The sequence below is a fragment of the Varanus komodoensis genome, unplaced genomic scaffold (genome assembly GCF_004798865.1).
Source record: "Varanus komodoensis strain SLA01 unplaced genomic scaffold, ASM479886v1 scaffold3, whole genome shotgun sequence".
Taxonomy (NCBI): Eukaryota; Metazoa; Chordata; class Lepidosauria; order Squamata; family Varanidae; genus Varanus; species Varanus komodoensis.
In genome coordinates this window covers 64,575,995-64,602,173 of record NW_025335761.1, presented here as the reverse complement: position 1 = coordinate 64,602,173, position 26,179 = coordinate 64,575,995, and the positions used below count along the sequence as shown (strand labels likewise).

At 46.1% G+C, this 26,179-nt stretch overlaps 1 protein-coding gene and 1 long non-coding RNA gene across 5 annotated transcripts in view; both read left to right on the top strand.

Moving 5' to 3' along the window:
- The window catches only part of FERMT2 (FERM domain containing kindlin 2), a 103,901-nt gene that overhangs the window by 42,099 nt on the left and 35,623 nt on the right, over positions 1-26,179 (top strand). For all 4 annotated transcript variants that reach the window (XM_044436648.1, XM_044436647.1, XM_044436646.1 and 1 more), the window contains exon 4: positions 22,759-22,893. In XM_044436648.1, coding sequence (XP_044292583.1) covers positions 22,759-22,893 — 135 coding nt within the window. The remainder of the gene's footprint in view (positions 1-22,758; positions 22,894-26,179) is intronic.
- Positions 4,118-8,456, top strand: LOC123026723. The gene is made up of 3 exons (XR_006415369.1): positions 4,118-4,129; positions 7,235-7,240; positions 8,019-8,456. It is a non-coding gene; the product is annotated as an uncharacterized LOC123026723 (long non-coding RNA).

Below are 26,179 nucleotides of genomic sequence, written 5' to 3'. Positions count from 1 at the left end.
TCCTCCAGAGTGTCACAGTGCAGGGCCAGGAAAAAATCTGTTCTGCCCTGGAAGGAGGAAACTCTCACTCCTAGCCCTCCTTTCACTGAGAAGAGCAGAGTTTTGAACTGCTCCCGGCTTCCACCTGCCTGCTCCTGCTGACTCAACTCAGGATTCAGGAGGGTTGAACCAGAATGCCGCACTTTTCCCTCATGGCCTCAGGCAGAGGAGGAGGAGAGAACAAATCTCACTGATGTTCCCGGTCCCTTTCTTTTCCTGGCACTTCCACCTGGAGCAGCTGGGATGGATCTCTTTGGATCCCATTGGAAACATGGGAATCTCTCCTGCCTTAGCTCAGAGGTGGGGGGACAGGGAGAGCTCCCCACAGTAGGATCAGCCTGCAGTTCTTCTGCTAGACCACATCCTTCTTATCTTGTCCGTGGCCATCATCTGTAAGTAGCTGATCCTGTAGTTGCCTTAACCTCTGAAGCAGTCCTCACCAAGAAAATGTATAAGGCTCTGAACAATTTGAGTGAAAGAAAAGGAAGCATGCTCAAAATGCTGCTGCTCCAGAAGAGCTGCTACTGCCTGTCCCATGATATTTCAGGCTCCTGTTCTTTGGGCACACATCTTGCTGTCTGTGACTCCATCTGCCTGCGGGCACCACCAGAGCAGCACCGTTCTTCAAATTCTTCCTTGAACTAGGCATAATATTCTCCTGGGGCCACAGGTTTTGGGATGGTGCCCTGTCAAGGGTTGTGATCCACACATGGAGGTTGCTCTTACAGGTTCTGGGCTCAACACAGACGTGACAATCACTTCACCTGTTAAGTCACATATCAAGATCTCGATGGCTCCTCAGCTTCTGCCCGTGAGGGAAGGGACTTGGAACAGACTTAACTCCCAGTCTCTTTTATCAGGCTGGACCAGACCCTCTGGATGGCCTCTACTGCCCAACCATAATGACTATGTAGAGGACTGGAGCTAAGTACAGGAGAGGGGCTACAGCCCCTGTGGTCGGAGTAGTAGCCAAGGAAAGTCTTTGCAGCAGTTTTTTGGATGCCCTTCACCCAAGGAGATCTTTCAAGCGCCAGCCCCACTGCTGTCTGGGGCCCCAGTGGCTCCTTCTCAGCCAGCGCTCTCGGAACTCACAGTTTCAGGATCAGTGGGTCCTGTGCCTGCACCCCAAAGACCGCTCCTAGATCCTTGCGCACCCTTCTTCATTGTAGACCAGTCACTTCTCCAGCCTTGGGGACTGATGATCATCCTTGCAAGCCCGTGTCCCCTTCTCCCGTCACCCTGCCCATACTTTCTGCTGTCGCTGCAGTGGGGCATACATGATCCAGCACTACGGGCCACTCTTCTGACCAGATTCAAAGAGTAGGGCTGTCTTGTGGTTTGGATACACAGGGCCTGTCCAAAGGGGAAAAGACAAGGCGTTCGACATGGTTTCTGCCGCACCATCTATTCCCCCTTAGAGCAATCTCTGTTTGGACAGCCCCTCCAGAGGTCCCGAGTGGCACTTTGAAGGGACTGTTGGTGGGAAAGGGGTCTCTAGTTATAGTGCAGGTCTTGATTGGCTTGGTAAATGGGGTGGGCTCTGACAGCATTCAGGCAAAGGGAGATCTCTCGGGGACCTCACTTGATCGTGAAAGGTCTTGCCGTCTAATTAAAAGGCAAGTAAATCGTGGTGTGGTACACGGACTGACTTCAGTGGCATGCACGCCCACAGACATTAAGCAGAGCCAGACTTTCTGCTCTGCTCCTGCAGTGGCTATTCACAAGTAGGTCAGCGAGAAAATTGACAGCCATTAGCTAGTTTACCCTGACCTGAAACCCTACATCTTGTTTGTGCGAATCGTGGCTAAGTGTGATGTAACAGATCTGTGCACTTTGATGCAAAGATGAATAATGAAGGAGGACAGCAGATAGAAACATTAATGAAAAGTTAATGCTCACTTCTTTTTTGTTTTGTGAAGGCTCTTCAGTTGCACAGAACACTAGCGATGCTGTCAGTGTTAAAGCGATATTTTGGCACATGTGTTTTTTCAGTTTTTTTTCTGCTTTTATTTACAAATTAGATTTCCTCCAGACCTCGCCTACCCACTTCTATATAGGTAGTAAGTTACTAAAATGCTATTTTTGGCTTGCTCACATAAAAGAACAAGCCTATATTCAGGGTCTAACAGGGTTGGGGTTTTTTCAGTTCTTCATACAATTATGAATGTAACTGCTATGTTGTTGAACTCCAGTGCTGCAGTTCTGCCCTTTCAGGGCAAGCATTACCATTTGGTAATCCCCAAACTCCCGGAATTTCTTTTCTTTAGTTATGCAAAGTAAACACACATGCCAAGACTATCTCTTTATTTAAAGTAGGATTTAGAAAACTAGTAATCCTATTTGGGGAGAATAGGGAAACTGCTTTCACAATACATTTTAGTGAATGGTTTAAAAGTGCTTCAGTAAAATTGATCGGGGCTGTTTGATCCCCATGTTTGCTGCAGTTTGAATACTGAACACTGAACAGGGCTTGAACTGGGTAATCGGTAGTCCAGGCTTTGGACTAACCTATTAACGTATGTTCGTACTAATCTCTTATCCAAACAAGGACATATGCTTGCAGATTGCAAACCTGGGTCTCAGTTTCTGTAGCCTCATGTGTGTGTCACTTGAGCCAGTGAGGCAAATGGACACCAAAACCAGCTGTATGGTGTACTTTGCTCTTACCCTGCAGTGGCAGCTACCATGGCCATATGCCAGAGCTGAAGATTCTGTGATCCTCCCGGTGGCATAAGACTACAGTTCCCATTGTCCCCGACTACAGTGGCAAGGGTTCATGAGAGTTGGATTCCAGCAACCACAGGTTCCCCACCCTCTCCTACACCTGTTCCCTGCTTCTGTTGCACCAAGAGATTTTCATGATGGCTTTCTTGCTGTATTGCGTATTCTGGAATGGGCCACCTGGACATTGTGTGGGGACGCAGCTGGGTATTTTCCCATGTCGTCTCTCTCCTCCCCCTCCCCACCAGTGCTCAGCAGGCTGGACTCATAAACTTTTCCTGACCAGCTTGAGTTGGAATGCAGATCATTAATATTCATCAGTTGCAGCTTTTCTTTCTTGAAAAGAGTGCCCTGCCGTTTTGGCTCTAAGCAGGCTATCAAGGTGGCTTGCAATAACAGTGCACAGAAGCCAGTTTGAAAACACTCCATATCCCAGATTTAAAAGGCAAAAAATACAAATTAAAAAGAGCAGCAACAGTGCATTGAGCTATTTAAAGGTACGTTTTGAACAGAGCTATCAAGACACTATCTTTTTGCAAAGAAAGCTTTAATTTTGTTAAAAGCTGTATGTAAGCAGTCTTGGCAAGGTGCCCTGCAAATATGAGAAAATGAGCACCTCTCCTGGGAGATGGAGCGTTGGCAAGCATGTGGAAGCTTCCAATGGCAGTGCCTTGTTATTGTGTAGCTGGATATCTGGACCTTGGCTCCAGCAGCACTCTTAATGTTAGGCAGACTTTAAGCCTGAAGAATCGACTGCTTCCTCTAGAATCCTGAAATTCAGCAGCATGAGTATAGTGCAAAAGGCATTTAAAATTAAAGAATTCGTAGCTGAGAAATTTGTTCTGAGAACTGATGGAAGTCACAGTCCTTCCAAACAGAAATGCTCTCCTTGTTATCCTACACTCTTTTCATTCCAGCAGTATAATCTTAGACACTCGTTGCTGCACTTCTTAAGCAGGCGGGAGTCAGAATCTTTATGTACCTACTGCAGATCCGTCAGATCTCTCAGCAGACCAAGAATTAAAGCATCCCACCACGAGCTGGGGCACGGATTTATTACTGATAAATCCCCCTATAATCCTGGCTACCTTTAAAGGGCAGTAAATTTCACTGAAGATATGACTGAGAAAACATGCCTTCCAGTTAGTCTGTTAATTTGGGTGTGCATATTAATGTAAAGGAAATGCTCTCTACTTTTACGGTTTGACGTGTATCTGTGAAGAGCCGTTCGTGGTATTGGTGGCATAATACCAGGGCCAGGTCTCCAAATGGGGAGGTCCTCCATTTGAGTCTTTCCCTTGCTTAGTGACTTAGACCTTAGTAAGCGACCTCAGAGAGAGCCACACCCTCCCTCGGCCTCCCACACTTGGTGTATTTCATTTGGAGCAGTGCAGAGATGCTGAAGGAACTCTGTTCCTATGGGGAGAATACAGAGAAAGGCCACATGCTGGAAGGACCCCTCATGTGCCGCTGGGCTAGCGTGAGAGGAGTTTGGTGAGAGGAGTTTGTGCATTCGTGCGCAGCTGCTCTGCCCGCCTGCCCACCCGCCCTCCCGCCCCCAGCAACCATGGGGGTGGCCTCCCATTTGGTTGGGGCTATTTGTTCTGGCCACGTTCTCACGATCTAACAAAGTGACTGCAGTGGCTTCCACGTCATCAGTGGAAAGTGAGAAAGGATTCTCAGGGAAGGCTTGCGCAGCTTCCCGGGATGCAAAACCCTGAAGCGCGCTGCCACAGGCAGTGGCGATTGCTTGTGCTTATGTGGCAGCCTACTTGACTGTGTAAACATTACAAAACAGGATTTTCAACCTGGATTGTTCATTGTTTTATATGGGCTCTGGGACAGACTCCTATAAACCCTACTCCTAGTTTTCTTGTTTAAAAAGAAGCATTGTTTTAGTTCACTGAATCGGAAATATTCAGGTACTATCTACAGTCGTGCTTCAGTGTTCAGAGTAGAGCTTCTGCACCTTTCATTTGAAAACCCCTTGACCCTTTCATTAAAAGCTGGTCTTTGTGACTCTCATATGAGGGTTATGGGCTACACAGAAAAGCATTTGGAACATTCCATAGCTTAGCAGACCCTTTTGATGGAAATCTTGCCCCCTTCTCTGCGCACACTCAGGGCTCGGCTCCTGCAGCAGATTGGAACCGTGTAGCCTCAAGGCAAACCTTTTATATATTCTCTTTTGTTCTCTCTTCTTGCCACTGAAGCATCTAGCTGACCATTCTCCCTTCCCCTTCTGTTTTCCCTGAGTTTTCTCTCTCCTTTTTTCACCCCTCAGGGGTTCACGGTCCCCACGGCCTTTTTCAAAAAGTGCTGAGGAGGAAGGGCTTCTACCACATCCTTGGCTAAGCTCTGGAATGTCCTGAATTCGGCTTTGCACAGTGGCATAGCTCTTAAATGTGCATTCACAAATGGCCACTTGCAGAAGCACAATTACAGGTGAGCAGCCTGTTCTTTTGATGCAGGTTGGAAGCCGTCTAGTCCAGCGCTTTGTCTTCAGGTAACCTGAACGACTTATAAGTAAAGCAAGAATGTAACAGCAGCCTCTGCTTTGCCACAACAGTTAATGTTCCAAATGATACTGTACTTAATTATGAAAATTCCTCTCAGTAACTAGTACTCATGGTAGTTATCCATAGAATTCCATGGAAAATAATGTATTTAGCATATGTAATACGAGTCCTTCCACAAGCATAGGAAATGCTTTGCGTGGTTACTGCACTGACAAAACAGTGTTTAAAGAAAATAAGAGCATATGTTTTCATTTTAAACAAGAGGAGCCTACATTTTTCTTTTTTAAGGAGATGGAGTTGATCTCTCACTCCCATGTCCAATGTGAGGTTGTCCTTTCAGAAACCCAGCTTGGCCTCTAGCCCATTCCTGAGAAGCCTCATTCTGTCATTTTAATCATAATTGAATGCTTTCTTGCCCTCGAAATGAGCACTGGTGTCTCCTTATAAAGAGCAACTGACTGCTAATGAACCATAAATAAAATGTATCCCATAAATATGCTAAGTCAAAAGTTGTGGTCATAGCAGTACATCTCCCGGTGTCTCAGCAAGCACTACGTATCCTGTCCATGGTTCAGAGGGGTGGGTGAGGCATTACTCATAGCTGAAGCTTGCAAGGTGCCTTGTGAGTGCTGCCCAGGGCTCTTGTAGGCCTTCTGCAGTCTTTTTCCTCGTACCCTTATGGAGTCCATGCTTTGAAAAGATGACCATATGTATGCTGATCATGCGCTGCCTCATTTCTGTGATTACTTCTGACAGGCACAGGTACCTGTGTTGTCTGAACCTGCTGCTCTTGGGGTGGCTTCCAGACTGCCCCACAACCCACGGCAGGAAAAAAGTTAGTTCAGCTTCCAGCATGTCCTCACGTGCTGGATTTCCTTCTGTCTAAACACGCATAGGATTGTCTTTGAAAGTGTATTTCATGTAGGCACATAATGCAGGGAATTCCCAATTAGCACCACTTTGCTCCTCCCCTTGAAAAGAGCACGGTTGCTCTGAATGTGGCGGTGCTGAAGTTGGAGACTCGTGTGGGCCAAGGTAAGGCCTAGATCCTTCTCCCCAAAATGCTGATGCACAAGGTTGAGCTGTGGCATTTGCCACTGTTCGATGCAGCAACAGCATGTTTAGGATCGGACAAATTCACGTAAGGTAAAGCCATCAGTGGCGACGAGTTATAATGGACATACGTCGTCTCCTGTATCGGACATGGCGTGTTCTCCAGCAGCAGTTGCTAACTGCCATGAGTCGGAGGTGCTGTCGCTCTCATGTCCTGCTTCCAGGCTTCCTCTTGCCATCTGGGTAGCCCCTGTGGGGATAGAATACTGAACATTGTGCTCCAGTCCAGCATGCCTCTCCTTGCATTCAGCACACCCCGTTATGGATTGGCAGAGGGGGCTTCCTTCTACCATTCAGCCTAATTGGCAGGCAAAGGAGAAATCTCTGACCCAACCTGGAGGAAGATATTTGCATTAATGGGCCCAGGATGCCTTTTATTGCATGTTTCAATGCAGGAGCATTGAAGGAGATTCTTCAGCTATGAGAGAGATTCTGTAGCTGCAGTATCCTTGTTGGAGATGGGATAACACATGAGAGCATTTCTCTAATAATACCTAAGCCAGTTGTATTCGCTTGCATGGGGGAGCGCAGCTGTCTAGAATATCCTGTCCGTTAAAGCTTTTTCCACAGCAACAAATGCTTGAAGAATGGGAATGCGATGCAGCCTAAGCTGACTTCTGAATATTAATAACCATCGAGCAATAATTTGGCTTCTTGTAGAGGAACTTTATTCTCTTGTAAAAGGAAAGGTAGCAGAATATGACGTTAAATATCTGGCTTCTTGATAGAGAGTAGAACTAAGAGCTATTGCTGTGTTAGAAGCTGTGTACGGTTAAGGGATCTTAACCCTTGTAGACTCACAAGGCAGGTTGGAGCAGGATGTCTTCTTGGGCACTTCTTAGAAGCATGTGCTGTGCTACACATTAATGCTCTGGTCCAGTTTTCTGGCACCTTCTTCCAAGGATGCAGAAGGTCAGGCAAACAAACCAGTGGATACGTCACACCTGAAAGAGGTGGGTTGGAATGCTGTGGAAAAGCTGGTCTGTCACTCTTCCACAACTTGACCAGCATTTTAAAGGTTTGATGTATTTGGCTAGTTTCTATGTAATGCAGTGCCGTTGTGTATTTTGTAGGCTTTAATATTTTGAAAGCTGTCCAGAGGGCCTTGGTTATGGAGTGACATAGAAATGTTGCAAAAAATATAAACTTTACATTTACTATTGCCCTTTAGCCATGGGAGCATAGAACGAGTTCAGTGGTACCTCAGCTCCCGAATGCCTCAGTTCACAACCAAATGGGGTCGTGAACGGAAATTTCAGAAAAAAATTGCCTCAGTTTGCGAATTCCGCATTGGGTGATGATCGCGATCGCGGCCGTGTTGTCTCATGATCGCAGCCATCTCCCCCCGACCCCCAGCACAATCGCTATTGCACGGTTATCGTTTGGACTCTCCCTCCAAACAATAACCTCCCCCCCCACCTAGGTTAGTGTTCTCTACTGTACTGCACCTTGTTACTTTGTTGGTCTTTGTTACTCTGTTTCAAATTTTTGTGATTAAAAAAATATTTACAGAACGGATTAACCTTATTTACATTGAACCTTATGGGGAAATTTGACTTGGCTTGCAACCAATTCAAATTTGACTTGGGTTGCAACCAGAGTCGTGGAACGGATTAAGTTTGTGAGCTGAGGTACCACTGTATATGCCCTGAGAGGGGGAGCTGTTGCCTTCCACCTGCTGTGGATTACAGCTCCCATCATTCCTGGTCATGGGCCAGGCTGGCTGAGGCTCATGAACTGGTGCATTGCTGCTCCTGTAGGTTCCAGCAGAGCCACTGAAGTCACCTGAGCACACCTTCTGCACTGCAAGAAAGTGCTGGCACTCTGGCCACTGCCACAGCTCTAGAAATCCTTTGTCCCAGAGTTTGCCTCTGTCAAAGCAACACTTCCCGCGCGCCACACCTGTACAAAGGACTCTGACTGCTCAAAAGCATAATGGAGCAATAGAAACATAGAATAGTAGAGTTGGAAGGGGCCCGAGGGCCACTGGGTCCAGTCTCCTGCTCAGTGCGGGACCCCAGGTTAAACCAGCCCTCTCAGGTGGCTGTCCAGTTGTATCTTGGATGCCTCCAGTGTGGGAGAGTGCACAGTCTCCCTAGGTCACTGGTTCCATTGTCGTCCTGCTCTCACAGTCAGGAAGCTCTTCCGGATGTTCCGTGGGAAATTGGCTTCCTGTAACTTGAGCCCATTATTCCATGTCCTGCACTCTGGGATGAACAAGAAGAGATCCAGGCCTTATTCTTTGTGACAGCCTTTCAAGTATTAGAACAGTGCTATCCGATCTCCCTGCAGTCTTCTCTTCTCAAGGCTAAACATGCCCAGTTCTTTCAATCTCTCCTCACAGGGCTTTGTTTCCTCTTCCCCAATCATCCTTGTTCCCTTCCTCTGAACTCTTTCCAGCTTGCTTGCATTTTTCTGTGGTGCCCAGAAATGAATGTAGTGTTCCAGATGAGGCCTAAAACCAGCACTGAGTAAAGGGAAATTAGTACTCTTCCTGATTTGGAAGTAATATTTCTGTTAATGCAGCCCAAAATAGCTTTTGCCCTTTTTGCAATCACATCACAATGTTGACTCGCTCGGCTTGTGATCTACAACAATTCCAAGATCTTTCACACTTACAGTATTGTTGAGCCAAATATTCCTCATCTTATAACAATGCATTTGGTTTCTTTTTCCTGAGTGCGGAACTTGGCACTTGTCCCTCTTAAATTTCATTCTCTTGTTTTCAGCCCGGCACTCCAACCTGTCTTACCTGGAATTAGCTCTCCTGCAAATTTTATAATCATTCCCTGCACTTTGTCATCCAAGTCATTAATGAAAATGCTGAGGAGCTCTGGGCCTAGGACTGAATCCTCCGACTTGTTACCTCCCCCCAGTTTGAGAAGATGAGCACTCTCTGAGTGTGTTTCTGTAGCCTATTCTAGTGCCACCTGATGATTGTTCCATGTGGCCCACTTTGAACTAGTGTGCTAATCAGGATATCACGGGGCACTTTATCAAAAGCTTTGCTGAAGTCAAATTAGATCATGTCCACAACATTCTTACAGTCTGTCAAGGAGGTTGCCCAATCAAAAAATGAGATTAGATTGGCCTGGCAGGATTTGTTCTTGAGAAATCCATGTTGGCGTCTAGTAATCATTGCACTGTTTTTAAGGTGTGTGCAGACTGACTGCTATATAATCTGCTCCAGAATTTTCCAGGGATTGATGTCAGACTGACTAGTTCCCAGGTTCTTCTTCTTCTTTTCCTTTCTTGAAGATGAGGACAACATTTGCCCTTCTCCAGTCACCTAGCACTTCCCCTGTCCTCCATGATTTCTTAAAAACAGTCATTCTGAGAGTTTTTCTGCCTGCTCCTTTATGACTTTAGGATGGAGTTCACCTGGAGATTTGAATTCATTCAACCCGATTAGATGATCCTTGATCACCTGCCTGTCAAACTTGAACAGCCATCCTGCCCCTTCGGCTTGTACTTCCCCTTCAACAGGAAGGCCACTGCTCTTCTTTTGGGAAAAGACCAAGCCAAAGTAGGAATTCAGTGTTTCGGCCTTTTCTTTGTAATCTGTTATCACTTTGCCATCCACATTACATAGTTGAATCCGCAATGTTTTCCTTCGTCTTTTACTGTGGACCTGTCAGAAGAAGACTTTTTGTGTTGCTTTCAGCATCCCTCGCTATCCTCAGTTCATTCCTAGCTTTAGCCTTCCTGACACCATCCCTGCAATTCTGTGCTACCTGCCTGTATTCTTCCTTTGTAGCCTGACCTCCCTCCCACTTCCTATACAAGTCCTTTTTGTTTTCAAATCCTGTCTAAGCTTTTTTTATGATGCCACATACGCCACTTTTATTCTCTTCTACCCTTTTTCCTCCTTGGAATTGTCTGTAACTGTGTCTCTGATACGTGTGTGAGTTATTAAGGCTGCACATGATCCTTTGCTGTCCTTCATGGAAACACATTTCAGTCAACTGCTTAAAGTTGTGAAAATACCTGGCTGGCTTATTTTTTATTTCTTTTGTTAGAGGATTGTTTAAGACTAGGGCGAGCTAACAACAAAATCCCCTGGCATTTCTTTCCTGTTCATGCATTGGTTTACAGGAAGAATCCCACGTGTTCTTCCTCACAGTAACCTTGAGAGATAAAAGGATTCGTTCACTACCGGTGTCTGAATGAGAATGAATGTGCTGCCCTGCTTTGGCAAAAAAAAAAAAGGCAACAGAGATTTTACTACACCATTTGAAGCAGAGGGTTAGCGGAATACGATGAAGCCGAGACCTCAAACCAGTGAATGATGATGATGAGAAATGTGAATTCACACAAAGCAGAATATGCCTTGGGCTCTAGTGATAGGTCACCCCAGACCAGATGCATAGCATAAGAAGATGAAGGTAAGAAAAGTTCTAGGTGTATGCTGTTTTTTTAAAATAACCTTCTTGGCTTTCTTAACATGCACATTCTTATGGAAGAAATGCATAAACCAGGACTTTTAAACATTGGCAAAGAGCTCTGAAGCAGATTTATTTGGCCCAGCTGATGATATAAGACTTGTCCTCATTGCAGAAAATGGGCTTCATGCCTAATGAGCACTTTTCCATCTTGGTTAATTACATGTGTGGAATAGATCCAGTTCCTCTCTTTCAGGATCTGGTGCCTTACAGGCGAGGAGGAAAAGTTTGTTTCTCAGTTGGTGTTTAGATTTTTGCAGTACTCCTCCAAGCAATGTGCTCCTCTCATTTCCCCCCCCCCCCCAGTGATTAAGGAGAACTAAATTCATTACTGAGAATGCTGAAGATCCTTACAGAGAGTCTGTGTGCGTGTCCTTCAATTATGGTTGGGAATTATGTATAGGGGGGCACCCATTCAGGAACTTTGGGGCAAACGGAGATACGGCACTGGCAGGGTGAAAAACTACTGCAGGAAACGGAGGCATCGTCATCTCCCTTGCAGGTTGCCCAGCCAATCTGGTCGTTTGCAGAACAGTCTGAGCCACCCACAGTTGGTTTCACTGGTCCTTTGTAAACACACATTGGCCAATAATAAACCTGTGATTGTTAGGGATGAGGGCATTGGCCTGTCCTGTCCCACAGAGACCTGGCTTGGAGGAGACAACAGTCCTATATGGGCACAGGACCTCCCAACTGGCCCTTGTGTTGTGGGGCAGGTAAGGAAAAGTGGGTGAGAGGGGCGAGGGGGCTGTGATCTGTAAGAATAAGATCGCTTTGGCCAGATACCCTGTCAAGGAACTGAAATACACTGAATGTGTGTACTTGAACTTTGGTTCAAGGGACAGATGGGATTCTGCTTGTATATAGACTACCTCATTTCCTAGCAGAAACGCTGGCTGAAGGCATTGGAACTGGCGTTGGAATCACCCAGTGTTGTTTTCAAGTCCAGTCTGTCAGGTGCTGCTCATGAGTTGATGGCACCACGGCGGCTGTGGGCCTTGTCCTGGCTGGTCTCTGGACCCTCACATGTTTCTAGGCACCCACTCAATGCTATGTTCAGTTCTGAACGATTGGCTTGAAGACTGAGACTTACACACTCTCCGTCTTGGCTTGGTCAGATTATTACGTTGTCAAGGCCACAATCACAGCCCCTTTGTTGTGTCCCTGCAGAGATGATGGAACTGTTAGAATGGTCTGCCCCTGGAGATTTACGGATCCAATAGGTTTCCAGTCAGTCCTAGGGAGTTCTTTGGCCAGTTCTGCCAGCTATCCTGTTGGGTCCCTGGTCACAAAATTGGAAGCTGACTAGGGCCTTAGACATGATTGCGTCTGAGTGTCCTCTCCGCCCTGCTTCCAAAAGCACTCCCTGGTATACAAAGGGACTGCAGTGTATGAAGCGGGAAGGACGACAGCTTGGGAGTGCTGAGTCTAGATTCCATCTCCAACAAAACACTCAGAACATCTTTACTCCTGTGGGGTGGCAGTATAAGCAGTGAAGAAGGCAGTGAAGTATAAGCAACACAACTTCCCTAGTTGTGTTGTGTCTGCAGATTCATATCTGACAGAGCTGTTTAGGGTTGTGAGGGACTTGTCTCAAGCCCCAGCGCCCCCAACTTAGCTTTAGTGATATCACTTGCTTGCTGTGACATTTTTACTAACCAGTTTGCAGATAAAATTTCTTAGATAAGAGCTGAGCTTGATGTGATCATGGAGGTAGCTATCAACACAGAAGTGTCCAGCAACTCTGGGAATGAGGTTATTTTGGATCAATTTCAGTTTTTAAGTCCTGATGATGTTGGTAGGCTGCTTGGACTGGTGCGGAAAACTCCCTGCCCTTTCCATCTGTTTCCATCTTGGCTGGTAGTCCAGCAGGTGGAGACTGAGGGAGCCATTATGACTTTTCATCAATTTCTTCTTCAGAGAGGGTAGGGTTTCTGCCTGCATGAAGGAGGCTAATATATGGCCCCTCCTTTAAAAAATAATGTCAACCCCCTGGGCCTTAACAACTTTACAACAGTCCTGAATATACCATTTCTTTGTAAGGTGATTAAGAAGGCAGTAACTCCCCAGTTCTGGGCAGTCCTGAATGAGACTGACTTTCTGGGCACATTTCAGACTGGCTTCCGAACAGAACAAGGAGCTGTGGCTGCTTTGGTTGCTCAAGTGGATGATCTGCAACACAGAACCAACAGGGAAGTGCGTCCCTGTTGGTTCTGTTGGATCTCTCAGTGGCCTTTGATACTATTGACCATAGCATCCTTCTGGATCATCCTGGGGTGGGGGGAATTGGAGACACGGCTTGGCCATTCCTGCATCCTGGATCGGATGGTGGTGCATGATGGCTGTTGCTCCTCTACAAAGGGGCTCATTTGTGGAGACCCACAGGGCTCCGCTTTGCTCTCCAGCGCCGCTTCACTTCCACATGAAGCCGCTGGGAGAGATCATCTGGAGGGTTGGTGCTGGGTGTTTTCAACATGCCAGTGGCACTCCGATCGCGGTCTTTTCTACAGTCTCTCCTCTGAATGACGGCCTGAAGCTGATAATGGACTGGATGAGCAACAGCATATTGAGATTGAATCCAGACAAGACGGAGGTGCTTGCCGTTGAGGGTCCAAATCCAGCATTTGAGGTGTGTCATCCGGTTCTAGGTGGGGCCATACCCCCCTTGAAAGACTGTGTTTGCAGTTCAGGGGTGCTACTTGACCCAGCCCTCAGACGCCAGCTTAGGTAGAAGCTGTGGTCAAGGGTGTCTGCAGTCCGCCTTGACTCGTTCACCAACGATGTCCCTTCCTGGAAGAGAGTGACCTGAAAACCGTAGTGCACATGCTGGTAGCTTCTAGGCTCTCTTTCTGCAATGACATCTTCTTTGGGCTGCCTTTGTGCCTGTTCCTGAAACTGCGGCTAGTTCAAAATGTGGCAGCCAGATGGGTTGCTGGATCGTCATGGAGAGACCACCTATCGTCAATACTGAAGTCTTTGCGTTGGCTGCCACTATGTGTCCGGATGCTGTACAAGGTGTTGGTAATTACCATTAAGACCCTTCCTGGCTTGGGTCCAAAATACCTTGAGGAGTGCCTTTGGCCATATGTTCCCCCTCAGCTGTTACGGTCCCCTGGGGATAATCTTCTGGAACTTACCTCTGTAAGAGTAATGTCTACTACCCAGAGGGGTTCCTCAGTGGTTGCCCCTAAACTATGGAATGACCTACCGGGAGAGACAGGTCAGATATCCCAGATTGCTACTTTTCAGAAAGCAAGAAAGGCCTATCTCTTCCTTCCTAAGTTAGTTAGCTTAGTTTTATTTAATATGCTTGTTTTTAGTTGACATTTAGCTATTGTTGGTTTTAATGTCTTGTAAGCCACCCGGTGTCTGTGAGAATGGAGAGGTATATAAAAATCAGAATACATTACCAAAAAATTAAAAAGCATAAGATCCTGCCTCGGGTGACCAAGGAGAAGCTATTTCTGGGAGTGCCCACATGTATTAAGCCAGTTGCGTGTTGGAAATCATGTTTCCTCCTTCAGAGGCATTTGATAACGTGCAGCATTACAGAATGGGGCACTTCAGAAGACAGCTTCTCCTTTCCCTTGGGCTTTCTGTTGGTGTATTCCAGCCTGGCAGCATTACCACACAGTGGCCGGCGCCCACCTCAGGAGGCCACAGGTAAAAGGAAGCCACGCAAGCCGTGAGAGGGGCTACCAGCGTGTGCGAGTGGCTGTCCTCTTACGTTTGGACGGGCCAGGACAGATTCCGTGCAATGTGCAAAGCTTATAGGGGAAGTTCTGCACCCAGCATCCAGGTCTGTCCTGGCTCTAGGCCTCATTTTTCTTTTTACATGGGTGGAAATTCCCACTGATGGGAACTGTGTTTTCTATGCAGTACAGCTACTGATGAAAATCAAATGGTTTTAATTACTTTTGCAGATGTCATGAGTCCATGGGAATGCATCTCTAGGTATTATCTCAGCCTGACTCCCGAGATTTGAGCAGGCTTCCTAATAATAGTTGGATGGCATGGATTAATACAGGCTTATGCTGCTTTTTAGCTAGCAATCCCTATGGATGGAAAATCAGAAAACCTAATTACTAGCTTTAGGGTAATAACCTAACCCTTAGAGCAGAAAAAATGTATTTTATAGTTTATCAACAAAAAAGCTATTTCTCAGTGATATATAAATAAGTCGTACAAACCAGGACTGTGGAGTTGCAGTCATGGAGTCAGAAGCAATTCTTGGGCTAGTGGAGTTTAAATTATAAATAATATGTTAAAATTCCCTATTTGACAGAGAATAACTTTATTTTTTCAGGTTATATTTTCAGGATATATTTTAATGTCATATATTAGTGAAAGCAAAACCCATTAAAAAAAATCACAATGGCAGAAAAGTGTCAGCCAAGTTGTCTGTTTTTGAACACTTTACAATAACAACAGATGGGAAATATGTGTGTCAATGTGTTTTAGAAGATGATTATTGTGAAGAAGCACGTGTTGCAAAAATTAGTAGCATAGCTACGGCCTTTAGACCCGAACTTTAAGAGGTTAGGGTTCGAAAAGTAGCCTGATGATTCATGTTGGCTGTGATGAAATGCCTTGTAGCTTGAGTGCTCTCAATCAATATAGGAAATAAATTATTAGTATATTTATTTCCTATATTGATATATAAATAACAGTCAGAGTCAGAATGGCAGGTACCATAAATTGAAGAGTTGCAGTTGGAGTCAAAGGTTTTATGTACAAACATAATAATATGCTACATAAAACTATATAAAATTGGTTATTATGTAAGACCAGGGTGAATTTGATTTAAATCGCCAGTCAGTAAGACTTGATTTAAATCATGTTTTATACAGAAAATCTGCATGCATGCCTTACCCTTAGGCAGAGGAACTTCACTGAAATATTCCCAAAGTGGGTCTCCTTTATGGTCTGCTGCCATTATAGGTTTTCTCTTCCAGGGAAATAATAGTATGATAAACCTCAGACAATGCACACAAAGATTCCAAGACTTGTGGAGTATTCTGCTCAAAAGGTGTCACTTTCAGTTTTACTGCATGCCTCTCCCTCCTCACACTGTGCAGATCTGTTCCACTCACAAGAATCTTTCTCTATTCATTGAACTTCTTGAAACTTAGGTAAAAGGTTGATTCTATGTACAAAGATTTGCAAAGAAACGATGTGATTAAGGCGCTTTTCTCAACTCTGAATGTTTATTTTATAACATTTTTGCTGTGAAGTTGAGACATGTGGCTTCTGCAGAGAGGCATTCACAGTTCTGAGAACTGTGAAACCAAGCATCTGTGATAATATCTTCTAGATAAAAATTGCCCAATAATCTTACAGAAATCTCTAGAAGAGCATGGCATTGCGAACGGATTAATGGAATACATTTACCAAGAAATGTAGACATTGCATGAATATAGATCTTCATGATAGAAATTAAAAACTTAAGCTTTGTTTCATGATGAATAAGCTTTGGACTATAATGCATCTTAAATTGAAAACTATCTTTAGATAGATTTTTCCTCAAAATGCATTTAATTCAGAAAAATCCAATTTAAATTTAAAAGGATATTTATCCACCCTGACCGGTCTGATATGTTCCAGAGAGCAGGCACTGTGATTAATATAGAAACATAGAAACAGAGCGAGTCAGAAGGGGTCTCCCGGGCCATCTAGTTTGACCTCCGGCACCAGCCGGCTCCACTCACAACATGCCCACCATGTGCACGTCCAGCCTGTCCTTGAACACCCTTATTGATGGGGCCTCAACGAGCTCTCGTGGAAGCCTTATTAATATCTGGCCTTATTCTGAGCCACTCTGGACCAGATCCCTGGTAGCCTCAGCCGATCAGTGCAGCATCCAGACAGTCCTGGTAATCGCTGAAGCATCCTACCCCTCGGTGGTTTAGCACTTTGTAGGCATGTACTTAAACCTGGTTTGGTGGTACATAGACAGTCGGTGCAGTTCCTTCAGCTTACGAGGTGTCAGGTAGTGCTGATAAGCTGCTTCTCCACCAGCCTGGCTGCAGCGCTCTGTACCAGCTGCAGCTGGGTGTCGAGAGTGGCGGGCTCTGTCGTGGGAGTCGGCATGGTCAGGTTCAGAAGTGGAGGGATGGGACAGGAGCAAGCGGGGGCTGAGCCCTTTGGAGCTTCTTCGGGGTGGCTTAGTGACGTTCCTTTCTCTGAGCTTGAGAGTCAGTCTGCATTAGAAGAGGCGGCTGGGTTTACAGGAGGGGAAGCGGCTCCGGGCTCTGTCCTTGACCCAGCAAGGAGGCGTTGGGAGAGAGGACGCCATTTAGCTTTGCAACAAGATCCCTCCCCGCAACCCATGGAGGTGAAGCCGTTACTGAAACGAAGGGGGTCGTTTCCCTTTGGATACAACCTTTTTCATGAGCAGAGGCTTCTCCTTCTAGCTTTGTAAAAGGATATTTGGAGTCAAACTATTTCTGTCAGCTGTGGAGCTACAATAAAAGAACTGCATTTCAGAAGATTGTCTTGAATCTTTGGAAGCTGAAGGAAGGAGGGAAGGGACTAGCTCACGACACAAGGGTTGAGACAAATGCTGCCAGAATCCGTCCTTCCAAGGATCTTCAGGTTTCCTCTTGTCTGCAGCCCAGTCTCCCAAAGCGAGCGGAACGGAGAGGGATGCCATCCACACTCGTGGGCCCCCAGTTGTGCAGTCGGCAACCTCCTTCCATGCCAGATGCAGCTGCTGCCAAAAAGGGGTGCTGCTTGTGCAGCGGTCACAGAGGGCTGCTCTCCAGGCAGCAACATTTCCAGATGCTGAAACTGCAGCTGCTCCTGGCAGGTGAGGAGGCCCTGCTTTTCTGGTGAGCCTCCTTCGGTCTTAGTTGCCGCGCTCAGACGGAGGCTGCTCCTGTTATGCAAGTGGCGCACTGCTTGGGCAGCATGTGGGGGCCCAGTTCCTATCAAGTCCCAGGGAGGTCGGGCATGTTTGCCAGGAACGCGGGTGCTGCCGCTCCAAAGTGGGCCAGAGTCCAGGGAGCCGAGCTCAGGGGATCCTGCACCTCAATACCCCCGGACAGGTTCCTCGCACATCCCCCGCTGGAACTTCTGGATCAGCTTTAAGGGCAGCTTCAGATGAAGAGCATTGCAGTCATCCAGCTTTGAGGTTGCCGACCTACTGGCCGCAGCGGCTAAGCCATTCCAGTCAAGAAATGGCCATAGCAACAAAATACATGACAAACCTAGTCAAAAAATACTAGGCCAGCTCTCTTTAATAGCATTTTTATTATAAGCGCTGGGGAAATGTGCAAATCCAGTTTTCATATTTTCAGGCCAAAACAAGGTATGGTACCAGTTCAAGTAAGCAATTCCACATTGCTACTACTTAACAGTAATTTATTGGAATCAATACTAGGCGTTACGCGTACTCTTAGAAACCCAGCATTTTGGTTCAGAAAGACCAGTAGGGTAATGTCGATGCGAACAGCTGGTACTTCATGGAAGAATGAAAGAAGAGGATGGGCTGTGGTTATCAAGAAACAGTTTTGTTCAAGAACTGAATCTGGGGAGGGGCACTTGGAGGAGGCGGAAGTCTTTTGAAAGAAACCCTGGGAAAACTGTGCCTGGTGGATGGGTTCCAAATCCATCTCTGCTTCTGCCTGATACGCTGCACATCTCTGAAAAAACAAACAGAAGACGCAGAAAACCAAGCAGCCTTTCTCTCTCTTCCTCTCCTGTCTTGTCTCCTGTGGGACTCTGGATTTCCTCTCTAAGATGCACTAAAACTCACCAAAAAACCCTCACGAAAATGAAGCATCAGGGCACACCAAAGACTTACAGATTTATTGTGGGAAAAGCTTTCAAGTAGTCTTTATATATTTGTTTATAGTATTCATATATTATAACAGAGTTCTCTGGTAGCTTATAAAAATGCAGTGCAAATATAAACAGTAGAGATGGGGTATAGGGCCTTGGTTATTTCTGGAAGTTTATGAAGGGTGTTTAGTGTGCCTCAAAACTATTAGCTTAGCCTGTTTAGTCTAGATTGTACACACGTTTGAAGTAGCAGTGACTTCACACTTGATGGAAAACTAGAGATTTGAGGTACTTGCACACTTGAATCTCATACTGGATTGCCTTGCTCTGTTCATTCACTTGTTCTGGGATGGGCAGGGTGTGTCATCGTCTACACATTGTGTCCCCGTGTTCTCCTTGTTTTTCTTCCATCTTGTCTCAGACTACAGAAAGTCTGACTTTCCCCATACAAATGGGAAAGTAGTGCAGTCTCTGCGGGTGTGTTATTTATTTAAGACAGTTTTCAAAGAAGCAGGAGCCCTGCCAGTGCAGAACAGAACTTTAAACCACACAAAATAAAATCGATAGTTTAAAAAAAAGGCAGCAAAAACTCCACAAAACAACAAACTTCAGAATAGGACAGACGCTGGAATACAAGTGCCACTTTAACGGAGTCTGATAAAACATAATCGGAGCAAGGCCAGAGTAAAGAAGTCAGTCTTCAGGGCCCTTGTGAAAAACTGCATTGGTGGATCTCTAACCGATGAATAGTCCGTCCCTGGAGATTGCAGCCTTGAGAGCAACCCTGGGCTCCCTCAGCAATGCACTCCGCATTGGAAAGGCTGGAAGCTGCAGCAGGATCTGATCTCTGGCTGATCTCTGGCTCACTTGCACGGCTTGACTGTATCAAATCTAGGTGCTGGTTTTGACCTATAGAGCCCTGTGGGGCTTGGGGCCACAATACCTGACAGAACACCTCTCCCACCGTCATCTAAATGGACACTATGAGCAGTTTCTGAGGCTTACCTCTGACTGCCACCTCCAAGGGAGGCTTCGACGGCAGCAACAAGGAGAAGGGTCTTTTCAGTGGCAGGCCCCCATTATGGAACGAGCTCCCCACTGGATCCTGCTTTTCAGCACCAGATAAAGACTACCCTCAAATACAGGACATTCAATTAATCTGTTGGGCCTGCTAGCTGTTAAACAGATCTTAAGATTCATTTTAATTTGTTATTTTCTAAAATTTGTTTGAAATTTGGTCTTAAATTTTTTATTGTAAACTTTTAATGATGTTTTATTTTACTATGGGATGTTTTATATAGTATTTTAATGTGCTGCTGAAAACCACCTGGATGGCTTTGGCTATTTGGGTGGTATAGAAATTTGATAGATAGATAGAAAATATATTCCAGAGGCATAGAGGTGTTGTGGACAAAAAAAGAAGTCCTCCTTATTTGTTGTCTGACTGTGAGAAAGACAGGCAATACCAGAGCATAATTTTATAATTTTTGTTTTTAAAGAGACTCTTTATTATAGGTATACACTAGCAATAGAGAGTGACCAGCTACCACAGTCCTTATACATAATGAATATCTACATTAGCATTTTGCACTGACAAGTAACAGAAAACATCACAGCAGAAAACATTCAGTTACTTTTGTATGTGGTTATCCTGAACTACAAGTCTTTTGAGTGTCTCCAGGCTTTTGCCTCCAGGCTTATTTATACAAATTCTGGCCTTCTTGACAGAGGTTTATTTGATATTATCAACCCTTTGGTGTCTCTCTGATTAAACACTAAGTGCCTTACCCTTGGTGTTTGGTCATCAGGAACATTTTATTTTCTTCAGAGCCACTGTGGAAAAGCCCCTGTCTCCTGTGCGCACCCACCTAACACCTTTCACAGGTGGGCAAATGAGAAGAGCCTCTCTTGCAGGTCTTAAGCGCAGGCAGGCTGCTAAGAGTGAAGGTCATCCGTCATGTCCTGTGGTCCCAATCTGCTCAAAGTCAAAAGCAGCACTTTAAATTGAGCTCTGAAACACACTGGCAGGCAGTGCAGCTGGTGCGATATCAGTGTACGCAACCTTCAACAACACTCTTCTCTTGGTCTGAAGAGGTGGGATTTTGATACATTGCTGCCAGCTTGCTGACGGGGACGGGGCGTTATGTTCACATGACTCCAGTCCTCCGTCAGCTTCACTGGCTTCCCATTGAAGCCCGGGCCCAATTCAAGGTGTTGATTATGACCTATAAAGCCCTTAATGGCTTGGGTCCTGGCTACCTGAACGAGCGCTTACATCCGTATATGCCCGGCCACCCCTTGAGATCTGCGGGAGAGTCCCTTCTCCGGGAACCCTCCATGAAAGAAATTAGGAGAGCAAGTACTCGGAGGAGGGCTTTCTCTGCGGTGGCGCCCAACCTATGGAATTCACTCCCCAAAGAGGTCCGCCTGGCACCGTCATTACTGGTTTTTCGGCACCAGGTAAAGACCTTTTTATTTAAACATCATTTTAATTGCTAAAATATATGATCTGGCCAGGGCAACTTCTTCTTCCTTCTCTTTCCTCCTCCTATATTCTTTATTTACTTATTTTATACTGTTAATTTTAATTTTATATTATTGTATCTCAGTGTATCTTTTGTATTTTTGTATTTAGTGGTAATTTATTATGTTCTATTGTATTTCAGTGTATCTTATTGTGTTGTAAGCCGCCCCGAGGCTTCGGCAAGGGGCGGCATAGAAATATAATAATAATAATGATGATGATGATGATGATGCTCATTTCCAGAACAGAAAGTTCTTCGTCGTGGCCTCTGAGCATCACACATATGGGTGCTGGGCCTGCGCAGTGCCTCGGCCGGAAGATTAGAAAGCTAACGGGTTTTGGCGGGAAAACTCCGCTCCCCTCCTGCTTTGTGGTATAAATAGAGCGGAGTGTCCGCCATTTTGCTCAGTCTTGAAGACCGCCGTTCGCTGTGCCTCGTGCCTGTTCGTCTCTCGCTATAGATCTGTGCCTCTTTGTTGTTTTTTCTCTAAAAGCTTAAACTTCTCTTGCTCCAAGTTTGTTCTTCTTCCCGATTCTGTCTGTTTCTTCTTAAATTCTTTTCTCTCTAGATAAAACAAAAATTATCTTTCCCTCTATACTGTCCTTTTTTCTTCATTTTTCTGCGATGGCACAGTGGGCGGCATTCCGCAAATGTATTGAATGTGGATCTAAAATGTCGCTGGCCGATCCACTTGATCTATGCCTCCTCTGCCTCGGCGAGGGGCATAGGACCGACAAATGCAGTCATTGCTTGGTGTTTACCAAGCAGGCGCGGAAAAACAGGGAGAGTTATCTCAGAAAGCTCCTATGGGATCAGGCATTCATGCAGTCTGACCAACTGCTCCTACGGCCTGGTTCCTCTTCGTCCACGCCTCCCCAGCACTGCTCCTCCACCGTGAGTGCTCCGGCGAAGCGTCCTTCCTCGACCTCTGCCGATCCTCCGCAGCGTCCTTCGGATGAAGGCGCCGCTTCTATGGGGGCTCAGTCACTGCCTTCTCCCCCGGCTAAGGAACGGGAGAAGCGCAAGCATACCAGTCTGGATAAACCTTCCACCCATAAGAAGCTGAGGAAGGAAAAGGTGGATAAGCCTGCTCGCAAGAGCAAGAAACCTGACCGCCCAAAACACCGGGGCTCAGGTTCATCGGGCTTTTCGGTACCGACGGCCGCCACGGTACCGACCCCCTCGGGACCGGCCCTGCAACTCGTTATGCAGGTGACTCCACCGGGATCCCCCAGGCCAACTGGGTAACTTCAGACCAGCCACAGACTCAGCTCAACCTGCCTCACAGGGCGGTTGTTGTGGGGATAAGATTGAAAGCGTGAGGAAGAGAATGGTTTAAGCTGCTTTGAGTTCTCTAAAAAAGAAAAGAGAGGGGCAGGATATAAATCTAATTAATTAAAAAAATTCTACAATGAGAGATACATAGCACTGTAGTATTGTAATGCTATAAGTAGTAACTTGAAAAATCAAAATCCTCATTTTGTGTATATGTTAAAAAGGTCATGAACAGAGAAAGATTTTAAAATTGTTTTTGCTCTTCTATTGCTCTTCTCTTTTCCATTTAAAAATGGAAAAATGTGTCTTTTAAAAATGTAACTCCCTGTTGTTCTTTTCTAGATATCAGACATCCGGAAGAACTCTCCCTCTTGAGGAAGCCAAGAGATCCAACGAAGAAAAAAAAGAAAAAGTTGGACGACCAGTATGAAGATGAGACTCTGGAGCTGGAAGGACCACTAATCACGCCTGGATCAGGTGGGGCCAATATTTTGCTTTAATGGGATAAGAGGGGAAATTGGCTAAAGAGAGGAACATGAGGAGTGATGTGAGAGAGGTAAGGAAGGGAACATTTAGAACTGAAACCTGAACTGTCACCAAAGGAAAAGATACACAGTCACACCTAATCTCTTGATGGCTGTGCAGGAAATGGCATTACAGTCAAAGTCTGCAGAATTCACTGGAGAGCTGTAGAATATTTGATAATGATAGCTTTTGGCATCCGTTCACCCTGCTGCTCTGCAATTAAGGCAGCGGCGCTGTGTCAAGTGCTGTTTTGAGTATTGAGCCAGAGGTATGTAGTCATTTGTCCAAGATAACAATCTATTCAGCTCAGTGTCAAACTTGGAATGAGTGTGTGTGTGTGGGGGGGGGGCTGTCTTTCTATGCTTCCTAATCCCCACCCACTAATACATTTGTTCATCGCTTCTTACGACATGGAGGGTAATAGCTCCGTTTTTGTATCCACAGATAGCTAACTTCTTTCCCTAACTTTGTGAGAATTTGAGTCTTGTAACTCATTCTTTCTGTAACCGTGGCCCTCCTTTCCAGGTAGATAGCAAGCAGTGCAAAACCTTTTGATCTGGTCCTTTGGGTTTGGGTCTTTGGTATTTAATGGCAAAGTCCGCAGCTCTTTTATATATGAAAAGGCGGCCTGTGTTCTTTGCTTTGGTAGAATCCCTTTTACAGGCAAGTAGCACTCTGATTTGTTTCCAAAGAGCAGATTTGAGTTGTTATTGTGATTACACTGGTGCTTGTGTTTCTAAATGCAAGTGGTGAATTTGAACAAGAAGGGGACGTTTGAACAAGAAGTGGAGACCTGTCTGAGACCGATCCACCTTGCCATATTGTTGCCACCTCTTACGTAGCCAAAGCTGTCACTCGCAGGAGTGGTGGCAGGAAATGCACTTAATGGGAAATCAGTAGATGATCCTCTGCAAGCTCCCGGAGAGCAGAGTCATCTGTTGGGGCTTTTTAGAGGTGAGGACAAAGGCTGAAATCTGAGTGGAGTAGATTCCGTAGTGCAGAAAAACTTCCTTCACAAAATACTTTAGAGATGTTGTCTTGGGAGCCCCCAGCCATTGGTGAAGGCTGAGCAGTGATGGCCGCAGGCGGGGAGCTCAAATGTAGTCAGACGTGCTGCTGAGAGCCTCAAATGTAATCCAGCTTGCCTGTATTAAATTTAATATGCCTCATTAAAGGCAGCCAGGTTTCCTGTGTTAGACCCGGTGCTGGCATGGTCAGTAGTTCTGCCTTAGCCTTTGCCACCGCAGCTCCTGTTAGGATTATGCCACTGTCTGTTACGAGCTGTTTTGTGTTCTTTAAAGATACCAGACTCAGAGTCTCCTGGCTGCCTAAATTTCCCATCTAATTTTAACTGTGGGGCAACGTGAGAGAGGGCAACGCCTCCCTCATCAGAGCAGAGGATCTCCTGAGGTGTGGAAAGGCCATGCCGGAGCCAGTCCTGGCCGCCCCCATGGAGAAGTGCGTAACAGGTCGTTTTACTGATGCAAACATGAGTGGTAACTCGATGCCGAAAATATCTTCCCTGTCTGCCTGTCCCCTTGTAAAAATGCCAGAAATGGCAACAGGACATGTGACTTTTTATCATCCCTTTACTGGATGGCCTTGTGAGAGAGGCTGCAGTCCGGAGTGCGCTTGCTAGGACGGCAGTCTTGTCAAAATCATCCTATTCCCCAACCCATTTTTCATTATACCCCCAGACCATATGTGTAAGTCCTTCCAAAAGTTTTCCCAGATCTTCTGAGTGTGCATAAATATAAAACATATGCAAGAAACGTTGCAAGGGAGAATTACATCTGAAAAATAGGACCATTCTATACATGCCAGCTTTAAAATATGCCTTGCATAATTCCTAAAAGACAAACTATGTTGAGGAAATGCGTTGTCGTTCTGTGCTATCAATTGTTTCCAGCTTCTGTCATCCCTGTGACTGAGTGTCCTTCAGCTCTCGTGAACTCAGGATCATGGCTTCCCTTATGGAACTGATCCAGCTCATGGGTGGTCTTCCTCTCCTTCTTTTGCCTTTGACTTGCCCTGGCATGACTGTCCCCTCCGGGAGTCTTGCTTCCTTACGATGTGGCTGAAGCAGAACAGTTTCCGTTCAATCATTTCCGTTTCCAGGCGCGAGCTGCTGTTACCCGGCAGAATTCCTGGGATGGAACCGAAGTCTAAATGCAATTAAATCTATATTCGCATTATGGAAGTAGAGTACTTTAGGGTGTGTTCGTTTTGTTTACAAGATGCTCTATAGCCAAAGCTTTTGGCTGTGTGTGTGTGTGTGTGTGTGCGCGCGCACACATATCAGAGGAATTAACTCCAAAGGGCATCTTCCTTATTTCCAAGAAGGGCCACTGATTATGGTGCGATAGAAGCCAGTTACCCCAGAGCACCTGTATCTGGTGGTGCCTTTGAGCATTTCTTCCTTCTCCTCCCGAGTGGGGCGAGTTAGGGGAAGGATGGAGGCTTGTGCATGTCCTCCCTGCGTCCCTCGAGGTTGCGATTTGCATACGGGGATGATCCATTGTGGGGGACTAGCCACATTGAGTTGTTATGTCGCCCATACTGCAGTGACTTCCTGTGGGATGCTCTCTTTCTCACCAAGTGGCAGTCCTGATAGCCGGTGGCTTGTCCCAGGGACTGTTTAATCTACAGCGGGCTGTTTTATCATCCAACCCAGCAGAACAATTTCATCATCAGTTTCAGGGATCTGCTCACAGGCGTCAGTGCAGGAGTGGCAAAAAGCAACCTGACACACTTTGTGATTTCACCCTTGCCGCTGGCGCCCACGCTCAGGGGCAGCTGGTGGAGGGCACCCACCTGCCCACAGCGCTGCGCTTCCTTCCTGCCACCTCCGTTCACCCCAGGGCCAGCGACAGAAGTGTGACAGGGCTTCTGGACACCAGTTTCCTATTTTTATCTGGGCTTCTGTTGCTGGCACAGGGGAACATTCTGAATATGTGCTCTTCCACTCCTCCAGTGTAGCTGCCGAACACAGGAGTAAACAGGAGCGCCACCCTGGCTGGCTGCCACCCTCGGTTATCGGGCAGGGCAGGGCAGGACAGCCACTGCTCGGTTTTGTCAGGAACAAGAGCGGCGGCGGCATGCAGCTGAGGGAGAAGTGTCGCTCCAGCCAGGCCTTCCTTAAGAAGTAACAGTTCAGCTGGAGCAGGCTGGGAAGTGTATTTATGTAGGGTTGGGGCTGTGGTGAAGGGGGGGTCGGGGGTTATATTTATTTATTTAG